This window comes from Monopterus albus, unplaced genomic scaffold (genome assembly GCF_001952655.1).
Source record: "Monopterus albus unplaced genomic scaffold, M_albus_1.0 scaffold9.1, whole genome shotgun sequence".
Taxonomy (NCBI): Eukaryota; Metazoa; Chordata; class Actinopteri; order Synbranchiformes; family Synbranchidae; genus Monopterus; species Monopterus albus.
Genome location: NW_018127889.1, coordinates 296,168 through 309,017, shown reverse-complemented (window position 1 = coordinate 309,017; position 12,850 = coordinate 296,168). Strand labels below are relative to the sequence as shown.

At 42.8% G+C, this 12,850-nt stretch overlaps 2 protein-coding genes across 5 annotated transcripts in view; both read left to right on the top strand.

Annotated features, from left to right (window-relative positions):
• The window catches only part of LOC109954123 (sine oculis-binding protein homolog), a 12,208-nt gene extending 6,150 nt beyond the window's left edge, over window positions 1–6,058 (top strand). For all 3 annotated transcript variants that reach the window (XM_020589537.1, XM_020589543.1, XM_020589531.1), the window contains exons 6-7: window positions 1–1,595; window positions 3,751–6,058. The exon at window positions 1–1,595 is cut by the window's left edge. In XM_020589537.1, coding sequence (XP_020445193.1) covers window positions 1–1,586 — 1,586 coding nt within the window. In that variant the 3' untranslated portion in view covers window positions 1,587–1,595; window positions 3,751–6,058. The remainder of the gene's footprint in view (window positions 1,596–3,750) is intronic.
• A 1,207-nt stretch (window positions 6,059–7,265) lies between these two features.
• The window catches only part of LOC109953729 (rho-associated protein kinase 2-like), a 27,983-nt gene continuing 22,398 nt past the window's right edge, over window positions 7,266–12,850 (top strand). The window contains exons 1-3 of one of the 2 annotated variants that reach the window (XM_020589197.1): window positions 7,266–7,729; window positions 12,152–12,233; window positions 12,545–12,645. In XM_020589197.1, coding sequence (XP_020444853.1) covers window positions 7,634–7,729; window positions 12,152–12,233; window positions 12,545–12,645 — 279 coding nt within the window. In that variant the 5' untranslated portion in view covers window positions 7,266–7,633. Of the gene's footprint in view, window positions 7,730–11,962; window positions 12,009–12,151; window positions 12,234–12,544; window positions 12,646–12,850 lie in introns of those variants that run through there. The other variant, XM_020589203.1, reaches the window with a different exon arrangement.

Below are 12,850 nucleotides of genomic sequence, written 5' to 3'. Positions count from 1 at the left end.
CATCCTCTTCATCATCTCCCCCATCCAAGGTTCCTGTCTCTGGGCTGAGGACCCTGGAGAGACCTATCCAACCTCCTCCATCTGCCCCTGCTGTGGAACTGTCATCCCACCCTACTCAACTTCCTCCTCCACCTCTTCCTCGTCACCCTCTGGAACATCAGCCAGTACCTCAAATCCCCATACCTTTCATCAGACCTCCATTACATGCTCAGGGCCTGAAAAGCCCCCTTACCAACCCTTCCAGACACCCAGGCCCCCCCTCCAGCCCTATCCACAGACCTCCTCACTCTCCTCATCTGCAGCCCCCCAGCTCCTCTTCCATGAATCCTCCTGGACTGATGCATCCCTTTCCAGGAGCCTACTTCCCTGGGTTGCACTCCCCTCCTCTGAACATGATGCCAAGAGGTCCTGTCCCAATGCCCCCCATAATGAACTTTGGTATTCCTTCCTTTAGCCCCCTCCTGCCTCAGCCCACTGTCCTGGTGCCTTATCCCATCATTGTTCCCCTACCTGTCCCCATACCCATTCCTATCCCCATTCCAGTCCCTTCTAAGGCAACCCTAGAAGCGCCAAGTCATAGTGGTGTTATCCAGCCTGTGCCAGAGGGGGCAGACAGGGGTAGGTCCAGAGCTACCAGACCACCATCTCCAGGGATCCCTGAAGGGGACAGTAGATTGATAGCCAACAAAATAGGCAGAACTTTGACTCAAGGTCTCCCCTCCTCAAGTGACCCCAACACAAGGGACACAGATTGGGTAAAATCTGAGAGGCCATTCCCATCCCCAACATCCACACCCCACAGTGGAGCGTCCTCCCCTAGGGCACAGTACAATGAATCTCCCTGCTCAGCCCCAGAGTTGGAGGGTCTGACAGACTATAAGCAGCAATCGGAACGACAAGTCATCCAAAGGGTTCTTCAGAGAGCCCAAGTGAAGCTGGAGCCCAGTGCCAATGGAGTGGTGGACCTGTCAGGGCTGGGCTTGTCAGGACCTGGGCAGGGTAGTAGATCAGGGCTCAATGACATAATCAAATCCACACCTCCTCTGCCACAGTCCCCTTCAAATGACACTGTGTACCACTACCAGGAATCTCATGCTCCACCTTCACACACCCCATCCAGTCCCACAGGGAGCAGCCATTCATATGATGCTACATCCGCTGCCCTGAAATCTCAGGACCATGGTCCAAACGGGATGTCCTCCTCATCCACACCCTCCAGTCCGGACTCGTCTCTACCCCAGAGAATACTAGCACCACCCCCTGACAATGCACTCAGTGAGCTGGAGGCAATCAAGGAGAACAAGTGCTCTGTTGTTGGCCAAGTACGAATTGAGGGCCCAGTCAATCAGTCAGAAGAGCCCTTGGCAGTAGTTGGGGATGTAGGAGAGGATCCCCATGTTCCTGACGAGGACCATGCCTATGCCCTTCCCACAGCGCCAAAGACAGGTGGGACCACCACCCCGCTGCTCTTGCCCAAACTCAGGGACAAGGGTAGCCTGCGGAACCCTGCTAATATACCCAGTGCTGGAGACATGGAGCCAGCTCTGAAGAGGCGATGCCTACGAATTCGAGATCAGAATAAGTAAAGGATGGAGGTGAGAAATTCTATTACAAAGAGCATTGCTTCACTAGTTCTTAGTTTATCTGCTATTACTGAATTGCACATTGGAAGAAGGACCAGAGCCACTGTACCTCCTTATATAAGACATAACACCTCCGTGAGTGAGATTTACTGTGTAAGACATTGTTTCAAACATTGCCAGAGACATTTAAGAGTATACTAAGTTGACTGTAGCTATATTTACATAAGCTTTTGAAACACTGTTTAACCAGGAATTAGAAGATGTACACATGCACACATTAGCACATACACAGGGCAAAGTTAATCACAGGTCTCTGAATTTGCCCGTGGTCACTAAACAGCATGGCGCCAAAGAGAGAGAATCCCAGAAACCTGGCACTCCTCAGTCCTCTAAGGTTACAACAGGGGACGGAGGTGGAGGGCACACGCAGTGAGAGTCACTTTGAAAGGTGATCACTTCACCACAACCTGACAGTCACAATGCTTTGTTTGCACGGCAGTCTGTTTCGTAGGCTCAGTTTTGCCAAAATATGTGAGTTTGTGTCTGTTTAAGAGGGAGGCAGAGATTTCTAAATTATATTGAATCAATGTTCTTATCCAGAGTGGTTCCAGTGTTTGAAAAGATAATAGGTTCATTGCCTTACACAAGGACAGATGGCTGTTGCTGAATCAGAACTGTGACCTTGAGGTTATGGGATAGCCTATCCAACCTGACACTTTAGACAATGAGACAGATTGAGTGAGGTTGATAAAATGTGACCCCAAAGTCAAGCTCTTGCTTCTGACTGCATAATATGTGGGGGGCGGTACAGACATCTTTCTGACATTGCTGTAGAGGCAGAGGAGACTGTTGGGTGTGCTACAAGGCTCTGTGAATTTGACAGCCAGCCTTCAACTGTATTAGAACTCTAGGGCTTCATTAGAAAACACGTGCGCAGAACCAGAGTGATCCAATCATACATCTTCTACTCATCTCTCTCTCATGTATGAGTTTTGTGCTCTCTTCTCCCCTGTTGGTCTTTTACCTGTCTTTATTCACCACCATGGTCCCCTGCCAACCAGATGTTGTTGTTAGAGTGCAACAGAAAAGCCTACTTACTTTGAACCAGTGAAACACCTTCTTGATTTCACTTGTCTTATTGGTCGTCCAAATGGCTGTAACACCACCCGCTGGTATCTCGCCATAACGAGATTATGTTACCATGTTACTGTATGCCCTGAGATAAATCTGCTGGTATTACAGGGATGGTTTAGATTTCAACTGTACTTCTCTGTACTTTTCTCTACATATTCTGCTCCAACCCTGCAAAAGGACAGGGGTCACCTTAATATTTGTGTTTTAAAATGATGGCTGTTGATAGAGAGATCACAGCATAACCCTTTATTTTATATACCATATGTTTTATGCCCAAGCATTAGATTCAGTTTCACTAAATGAGCTCCAACTGTATTCTTTCTCATTTGTTATGGTTTTATGCATCCCCTTAGTAACCAGTACATACGAAATTACAGTGGGCTGCTTGTGTCGTGTGGACGGATTTATGGCCCTGCGTTGTGTGTAATGGGAGCTGGCTGGTGTATGTGAATGACATAAACTGACCACCTCTGTGCTTGAAACTGAACATTGATGTCCTTTTCTATTGTCTCTACTGCTAAAATCTTTTTAAAAAATCTCCCAGTCTAAATCACAATCAGCAGCCAACTGGAGGACTTCACCTCAGGAAACAGCCCATTTTTTGTCTCAGTTTTCCTTGCCTTTATTTGGGATATTTTATAGCCCCGTGTAACCCGATCCCACCACATGGGTATTTGCTGAGCGTTTGAAACTAAAACGCAATGGGACAGAGGGAGTACAGAGCCCTGGTTTGGCCCTTACATGTGTGTGTGTGTGTGTGTGTGTGTGTGTGTGCATCTGTTTACATTTAATGTGTCTGTGCACGTTTGTGAAAAAGAAAGAGGCCAGATGTTCTTGGTTTGATTGTGTCCTGTGCGACAGTTATCTTAGTGTTAACCTGATGAAAAGCTTCTATCTCAGTGTTTATGTAGAATGGGTGTATTAAGGAATGAGGGGTTGATGAAGATAAACTGAAATTACACAGAATCTATAACATCTCACCACTTTCTCCCTCTTCATTTTTCTGCTCTCCCCCCTTCCACCTAATGAACAGAATCCCTGTTTAACACTGTATGGCAGTGCCAGATTCAGTGCCACGCCCCCTTGTGGACAACGCTAGTGCTAATGCCTTCGAGCCTGTCCCTCTGCCTGTCAGCCCACCAGTGTTTCTCTGCCTGCAGACCAGCAGGGTGCCAACCCAGGAAGCAGTCCAGATGGCCATATTAAGTCAACACTGGGGAAGAAAACAACACAGTCACACATTTTGTCTTGGACCAAAGAGTATTGCTGACTTGTGTGTTATACTGTGTTCAGTGAGCGCTGGATGTGGAGCATCTCAGATCTTCTCCCTGTCTGACGTTGTCCTAGATTGTCTATGTGAGGAACAGTTAGGGTGGCTGCCCAGATGTGCTCCTCCTCCTCCTCTCCTTACTCCACTCAGCAGACAGAGTTCTGATCAGCCTTGTGTGGTCTTCTCAGATGGAGCCTGAACATGATCTCTTTCCAGGGGAAACGGTTTGTTTTCTCTGCCCAGCTTGCACAAAGAGCCACATTGTTCCTCTCCCCATATCCCACACTGACTCCCCACTCCAGGTTTTGGGTTACCTGGCCAACGGGGGCTCAGACTTCAGGAGCGTTTTTATTTTTTTGACCGACAGCCAGGAAAATAGTATACCCTTCTCCCTTCCACCTCTCTGCCCAATCTAAATACGGTACACAGTACACACACTAGTTCTGAGGCTTGATTCTTCACAACTGATTGCCTGTGATTCCCTACTCTGCTCACTTCCTTTAAGGGAGAAGTGAAATTCTGCTGAGAATAAGACTTTATCCTTGGGCAGAGACACTGTGTGGAGAGAGTCTAACTGGGCTGTTAAACAGACAACTGAGCAATATAATGCCATCTCTGAGGACTGAGGATGCATCGTCTGCCTCCTCTAAACAATATTAAACCACATATGAGGGTGCACCTACTGATACACAGTAGCTGAGATGGTCTGGGGACACTTGTGTTGTGCGGATGACTCTGGTACATAAATGATTTACAGACCCTCCCTCACCATTCACCTGCCAAAGCTTTGATAGCAAATCAGAATTTGAATCACTTTTAGCACTAAGTGCCATTTATATTCATGGAAAATTTAAATATTGAACTTTCATGGCACATGATAGTTAAACTGCTCCAGATTCTGATTTTTTTACATTACTGGAAATGATCAGATGATCCTTAAAAAAAAAAAAACAAGGCTTCTTATATTACCAAGTGTGGTATTATACTCAACTGTCAAATGCTGTAATATGCAGCGATCAGTATTACAGTATTACTTAGAGGCTTTGTCAACACTTGTCCCATTGTAATGTTTCAATTTTTCTGGTTGAACACAACGCAGATACTATATAATGTTATATTAACTTATGGATGATGCATCTATAGATTTTCACAAAAAGTGCTTTATTTCTTCATTTTTTTGTCTTTGCCATTGTATTTTGTGAGTGCTGAAGCTCTTAAGTGTCCCTTGTCTTTATGTTCATGTAGTGCATCCCCACTAGAGAGCAGTGTTTGCCTGTGTAACTTTGCACCTGCCCTTTTCTGACAGGAAAGCACCGGGAGGTCCACGGCAGTCTGCTGAAACCCATACACAGAACACTGCAATCAGTGCCATCTGACTTATCAGACGCCAAGTAGATAGCCTTACTTTGAATATATCTTAGCATCACAGCAGTGTCATACCAAGGGCGCAGTCAGCTGCATTCAAAAGCTTCATTTTGATGAAGAGTTCAACAGTCCCCTGGGTTAAGTCGCCATCATAACCTCCTAAAATAACTCAAAATGTAGCCCGCTCCTGCCATCATTCCATAACTACATGCCTAGTTTGTGTGTCTGTATGTATGTGTCTATGTCTACAACCCATTTGACTGTCTCCCCGCTCATTCCAGCCTACACTGTCACTAGTACAGGTCATGCCATTATGTCAGTGTCATACTCGGCTGGCTAGGGGACTTTTTATCAGCAGCTTGTATGAGTCAGTGATGACATCACTCCATGCAAACAGCTGCCTTGTCAACAAGTGGTCCTCTACTCTGACGCCAGAGGCCAAAAAAAGACATTAAGACTGCCATTATTGGTATTATTGCACATTCTAATCATTGCCATTTCTGACCTGATTACGTTTTGACAAAAAATACATTTTGTGTCAGAGATTTTGTTGCTGTTGTTGCTTGAATATCGTAGACTAGGTACTTTCTAACCTCCCCTGTCAAATATTTAGCCCACTGTTTGAAGGGATTGTTCACAGATTGTTTGTATTTGAATAGCTTTGGAGGATACCTCTTTGTAAAGTAAAATAAATAAAAGTTATTAAGAGCCAGTAAATGTCTGGTGTATTTTTATGAATGTATGAATGTATTCATTTATTTGTACGATTTTTTTATAGCGTACTTATAGGCTAGGATACTTAGACTATAGGATACTTTTTAATGTAACTTTTTAAATCTGGGAATTAAAATTTTGCTGTGCTGTATCTTGCTAAATCTTTCGGCAATAAACTGTCACAGATAAAAAAACAATTGCGCTGCACACAAGGATTGGGAACACACTACGGGCCTTGTAAATTTCTATTTTTAGTGCCAAGGCAACACATCAGCATTCCTAAAATACTGAAAGTTCGTTCAGGCTCTGTGCTGTGACGGTAAAACGGATGAATGAGATAAGAGAGCAGAAATACCGGCTTGGTAAGAGCTCGAATGGAACAGAAAGCGGGGTTAGTCCAGCCTGGAGCAAATTTCCGGGGGGAGGACAGAGATTGAAACTGGGTAGGAGTCCTCCTCAAATCGGCATAGATGAAACATGAGATTTGTATTTGTCAGGTCTCCCAAACTTGAGCAACATAAACCGGATACAAGGTTTTCAAAATAAAAGCATTGATCAAAGTTACGTTATGGTAGTGTTGTTTCTTGTTTTGTTTGTTTTTCGGTTGATCTTTATCACTTCATTTTATGGTACTAACACTAAAAGAGAGCAAATTGTTCCAACATAAAATGCAACGTATGTAGAACATTTGTCATACATAAATTATAGGTCAAATAACCATAGAAATGCTACGCAAAATGTTTTATTAAACACAAGGCAAACAGGATTTTTTTTAAAAAAGAAAGAAGTAAAAGAGAAAACAAAAACAGTTAAAAACAAAATTCCTTACTCTAAATGCACCAAGACCACAACGAATTACATAATGAATTTAAGCTATTTTTAGTTAGCTCGGTTTTTTTTTTACTTTGGCTAGCAATGCAAGCTTCTTATTAACAAAAACAAATACTCCTACATTCTTCAACAAATACTGTTTTGCGTATGCAGGCTTATTTATTTACAATTTTCTAAACATTTCATTTTAGTTAAACAAGAATTTTTTTTAATATTGCAATACTTTTTCTAATGAACATTTGTTGTTTTCCATAGGCCTGCTCAACTTTCACGTTTTATTATTATGATTATGGGGTTGTTTTGTGGTGGTGGTGGGGGGGTCTTTAGGCTACAGTTCGACCAGTTTTAGTTGCTAGTATAAACCGGAAGTGGCACTGGTTTGTCCTGTGGAGGTTGACAGTGGTCTGGCGTTCAGGTTCGACACGCTGTGGTCGGATCAAGTTTTGTTGTAGCTACCTGGAGAAGGACTGAAGGTGAAGCGCGTCTTCGTTCGGTCTCAAAAAACACTCTCGGTTTTCACTTTTTGCTGTGATATTAATGGAAAAGTAGTGGGACAACAAACTTTGACAGCGGATAAATAATTAACCTGACAAGTCAAACCGCAGTTTACAGAAGAGGTGACATGGCGAGCTCGGCCAAGTAGTAGCGGAGTGCGCCAACCGCCCGCCTGAAATCCAGGCCTACAGGTGTTTGCGCTATTTCATGTCATTTGACCGGGATACACTGTACTGTAGTCATGCTTGGAGCGGAGAGCAGACTGGAAAGCCGGCTAAAGAAGCTGGAGTCCTCGATGAGGAATCCACAGGCGGCACTAAACCTGCAAAGCTTACTGGTAAGTTCACATTTACCTTCAGGGTCTGTCCCAGGTATTGGTGTCACAACTGGGACAGAGACACAGTGAGTTCAACACATAAGCAGCTGTTCTCAGTCTTTTTTTTTTTTTTTTTTGTGGTAATCACAGATTACCTGAAGAGACATGTCTCGAAAGTAGCTTGAGTGCCAAACAAGTGAAGAACCAGTGATTATTATACAGTGGGTGATTGGACAGTGCGAAATTTAATATAACTGCCTGTGAAAAGCTCATTTAACATTCACCAAAGCTCAGCTGATCATTAGTTAGACTTTGTAGCAGAGGGAAACCACACCTACTGTAAACCCAATATGTAACCACCTTTTCCTGTGTTGAATATGGATTGATCTTAAGCAAATATATTGTTTTGTAGAGTTCTTAAACTCAGTCATTCAACAGTATATACCAAGAAGCAATCTGTGCTCTCCCTAAAATCAAAGTTCATTCATTCATCGTTTGTCTCCACTCCATCATTGTCTGTCTGTTAACCTGTTGACTCTTTAAGGTGTGGCCCTCTCACTGACCTGTCCTAAGAGTGTATGTCCCTGCTAAGACACTCCACCCCAACCTTAAATAACAAATATGCATTTTTGAGCTATGGCTTCTGTCTTGACAGGATCTCACACCAGGTCACCACCTACATTTTCACTTTCTTTACTTGTTTCCTCTTGAAAACCCCTTCCCTAGCAATCTACAGTACAGGCACCTGCTTTAACGTATATTTTAAACTGGCTACCTGCTCTTCTGTATGGATTTTATGTAGCTCCACTTTGACTCAGCAAATGAAATAATCACAATTTATTCAGTTGTATTTACAGATCTCCATCAACCGTAGTTGTTTGTCAGGTTATTCTGATATTTGGAGCAAAGAACTCAATCTTTATGTCTGTAATTTGATGAGTCACAAGTAAGGTCCGGTTTAAAGCCACTGCATAAATCCACAACTTAGGCATTACGATGACATGAGATGACAAAACTGAAATTAATCATTAAATTTATACACATGTCGACCCTCCCGCTAAACCTCAGCAGTCATCATTTTCAGTTTTATCCCTATAGTCAGCTTCATCTGGTTCCAGGCAGCTCTGTAGTGGACATACAGCAACAATGAGCAGTATGCTTCCTAACACAGAGAGGCACCGCACAGGAAGCCAGAGTCACTTCTGGAAATGAGATAAGGAAAGCACCCCCCCCTGTGAGCTCACATCACCATCCTGTTTGTCCAGTTATTTTTGTTCTTGGTCTGCAGAAGATGTTTTTTTCACATTTTCTTTAAAAGATCAATAGAACAAAGGATCTGGATCTGATTTGGGAGATGACCTCATGTTGTTCTAGTTTTCTTGGTTAAGTCTCTACAGACTTTGCACACATGGGCAGTCTGCCACTCCAAAGTCCCTTTGTCTGCTTTGGGTCATTGTCGTGCTGAAAGGTGAATCGTCCCTCAGTCTCAGGTCGCGTGCACACCGGAGTAAGGTTTCTTCAAGAACCTGTCTGTATTTGGTTGCATTCATCCTTCCCTCAGGTCTGTCCAGCTGCCACAGGTGGACTCCCATCAAGTTCACGGACACGTTTCACAGATTATTAAAGTAATCACAGTTGGGAGCATCGCAGCAGAGGCTCTGAATACCTTTTAATAAACAAGTGAGTGCACATAACAAAGACACAGGTCTGTTTGTATCTGTTTATTAGTGCCCAGACATAAATTGATTAATAGAAACAGCTAACATGCTAGTGCAGTTATGGGACAACACCTTGATGAAGAATGTAAAAACATGTACAGATCAGATACTGCATAAGGATTTGCTTAATTTGGTTCAGTAAACAGAGATTGCAGAGGTGAAAATCAAACATATTCGATCTCACTGTCATTAGGTCTGACTGGTCTTAGGCTCCATCAGGGGACAAGATATTTAAACCTCTCTTATAACAATATAACCTAGAATGATACCATGAAATTTTGCAGTATTACAGTTTATTGTTGACGTTAACCCCTAGTTACTTTAACAAAACTTCCCTGTCTTTTGTAGTTTTGCAGTCAACTAAATTTGTCAGACTGGTTTTTAGCTGCTGATCATACCCAAACCAACAAACTCCATGAGACGCCTGAGCTCATCCATGAAAAGTTTGCAAGAGCAGCTCTGTCTGTTCACTAATTCCACACTGTAGATTAGCAAAAGGCCTGTGCAGTAAGTAATTTACAGTCTTGTTTATCAGTAGATCGTAGTGGATTATTAAAATGACTGTCATTGCAGCTAGTGCTCACTAAATCACGGTTTGCATTACACATGTAAATAATGAATATTTGCTTCAGTTTTTAGTAAGAGCTATACTTTCTCTGGTGTGGTATTGTCTGCTGTGAAAAAGGCTTGCACAATGAATGGAGGGGTTGCATGTGTGGAAACCTGACTTGATGTTTACATAAGCACTGATATCTGTAGAACTACAATACAGTATTTCATCAATTTGTTAGAACTCTTAACACTTAAAAGAGGACGCACCTTGTACTGTCTCAGGTCCATTAAATACCCAGATGTATTTAAGGGCAGTCTAACTTTTTTATAAGACGAGTGTCTTGATATTTGTTTATTGACTTTTTGGTTTATTGATCATACCCATTACCAAAGAGCACTCTTTTTTTCGGACGACTTGTCCGACTTCAGAACACTAGTTCCTATGTGTCTTTTCTTTCTTATGCTTTTTTTTTTAAATTGTTTGTTGAATCTTTTACTTCTTCCATTTTTATTTGTAATGCACAATCTATATAACATGCAGGTAGTCACTTTAACAATTAAAGTGTAAATTATCTGACAACAATATAATATAAAGTTACTCTACTTATAATTTTGATGTCTCCGCCCTGGCAATAGCTGCGGCCTGTCTGTTCGTGTGGCTCTAGGGCTCCTTGTTATGAGTATGACGTGTCGGGAACGCCTTGAGGGAATTTCTTGAAATTTGGCACAAGTGTCCACTTAGATTCAAGGATGAACTGAGATTTTGGTAGTCAAAGGTCAAGGTCAGTGACCTCACATCTGAGCATTCCTGTGAATTTGACTGGTTGGCAGAGACGTAGAACTGTAAAGCTGTTGACAAGGGAAGCAGGAGGTTTGGGGTTTGATGAACAAGTTAAATAGATTTAACCAGATTTAAACCTTTTTATTTAAAAGCTGATTTCAGATTCGAGAACATGTAGCAGCTCAGGTTTTAGTCACACATTCACACAGACTACACACACCAACTGTTTCAACTGAGTCCATTAAAATGAGATTATTTGCATATGATTAAATATTAGCGTCCATCATCAGCGAGGTCCCTCTCCACTGCAGTAACTATGGCCATTACTACACACATAGTGTAAAATGATCACAGATTCTCGAGTGCTCAGCCTGAATCCAGACACATAAGCTGTTTGTCCCACAATAGCTTCTGATCCTTTGGGTCTATTTCCAACCGTCTGCAGTGGCGGGGGGGGAATCTCTCCTCGCTGCTGCTATTTAAAGGTGCAGAATTGTTCCACATGCCGCTGCCCACCCACTCACATGTCCCTGAACGAACAGACACCTCTATGGTTCAGTCCCACACACACACACATGCTGGTTGACTCCACTTAACCCCTGTTTTTAGGGAACACAGGGTCATACTACACCCTAGCCCTAACCCCACCTCCCACCTGCCCTCTTGCACTGCCAGCCTCATGCATTTGGATCACAGAGACATTTTGGTTCTATGTGAAACCCAACGCCGCTGATTTAAGCACTGATGACACTACTGAGGCCCCCGGCTTTTAGTCTGACGCTGCCCTGGTTCCTCTGCATTGAGCTGTAGAGAGGGGAATGGTGTGTGTTTGGTTGAGGTGGGTATTGGTGGGCTTTGCTGATGGTTTGTGTGCAGGGACCTGGAACAGAATCATGTGATTAACTTTTGACTTATGTCTTTACATCCAGCTTCCATTGTCGTCTTGTCATTGTTTTGCTATGCTACACATTAGCAACCTAACTTTCTTCATCATGCATGTTGCATTTGGGAACACACAGCTCATAAACTTGAGTCACTGTGTCATTACTTTCTCCCTTCCTTCAGTTTTGTTATCTTTTACCAGCCAGTAGGAGGTCAGGAATGCGTGCCTTACTCCTCACTTGTCCTTCCTCCATTTGTAACATAAAGCTATGAAACATGAAAACATTTTCACAGTTCTCAGTTTGGTAATGGAAGAACCCAGGCAGTAATCTTTCCATAGTAAAACAGTATTTGTTTTCAACACATAGTGAGTTGTTTGAGAGACAAAAGTGATATTAACCAAGGCTTTTGATGCACAGACCTGGAAGTGTTCTTATTATTATTATTATTATCCGTTCACAGTTTTTCTGTGTTTAATGAGGGATTTTTCTCTTTTTGTTTGTCTTTCAGGATTCCATGAGCGCATTGGCCCATGATTTGAACTATCCTGCCCTGCGGAAAAACAAAAACATCGAGGCATTTCTGAACAGATGTAAGATTGTGTTTGGTGATTGTGTGCATGTGAATATGAATGAATAAACACCAACATGTGGCCAAAATTAGTCTTGCGTTAAGGAAATGTCTTCTAAAATATATACTGTATTCTTTTAATTTGTCTTTCTTATCTAAAAACTACCATGGCTTTACTAAATTGCATTAGACTAGTATGATGTTGTGGCCAGTTGTTAAAAGTGACCTCTCCCTGATCCAGCAGTCAACAGCTGTCCCTCTCCTTTGAACCTACATGACTGCAGCTTGGCTTTTACATTGCCATGGTAACATGTCTGTCTGTCCATCCTGCAGATGAGAAGGCGGTGGATGAGCTACGAGAACTGCATGTGAAGCTTGAAGACTTTGAGAAAGTGAAGTTGATCGGGAGAGGAGCTTATGGAGAAGTGCAGCTGGTGAGATAAGAGTCGACCAATAAGAGTGCGATAGTTTCTGGCACTTTGTGATTGTAAATTTTGTGTGCAGTTTGATATAAAGTGGAATAGCGCAGAGGAGTTTCTCCAGATGCTGTTGAATTGAGCTGTTTTGCAGAAATGTAAACCACTAGAGGGAGCAACCAACTGTGAATCCACAAAGATAGAAAACATGTAACATCTGCCA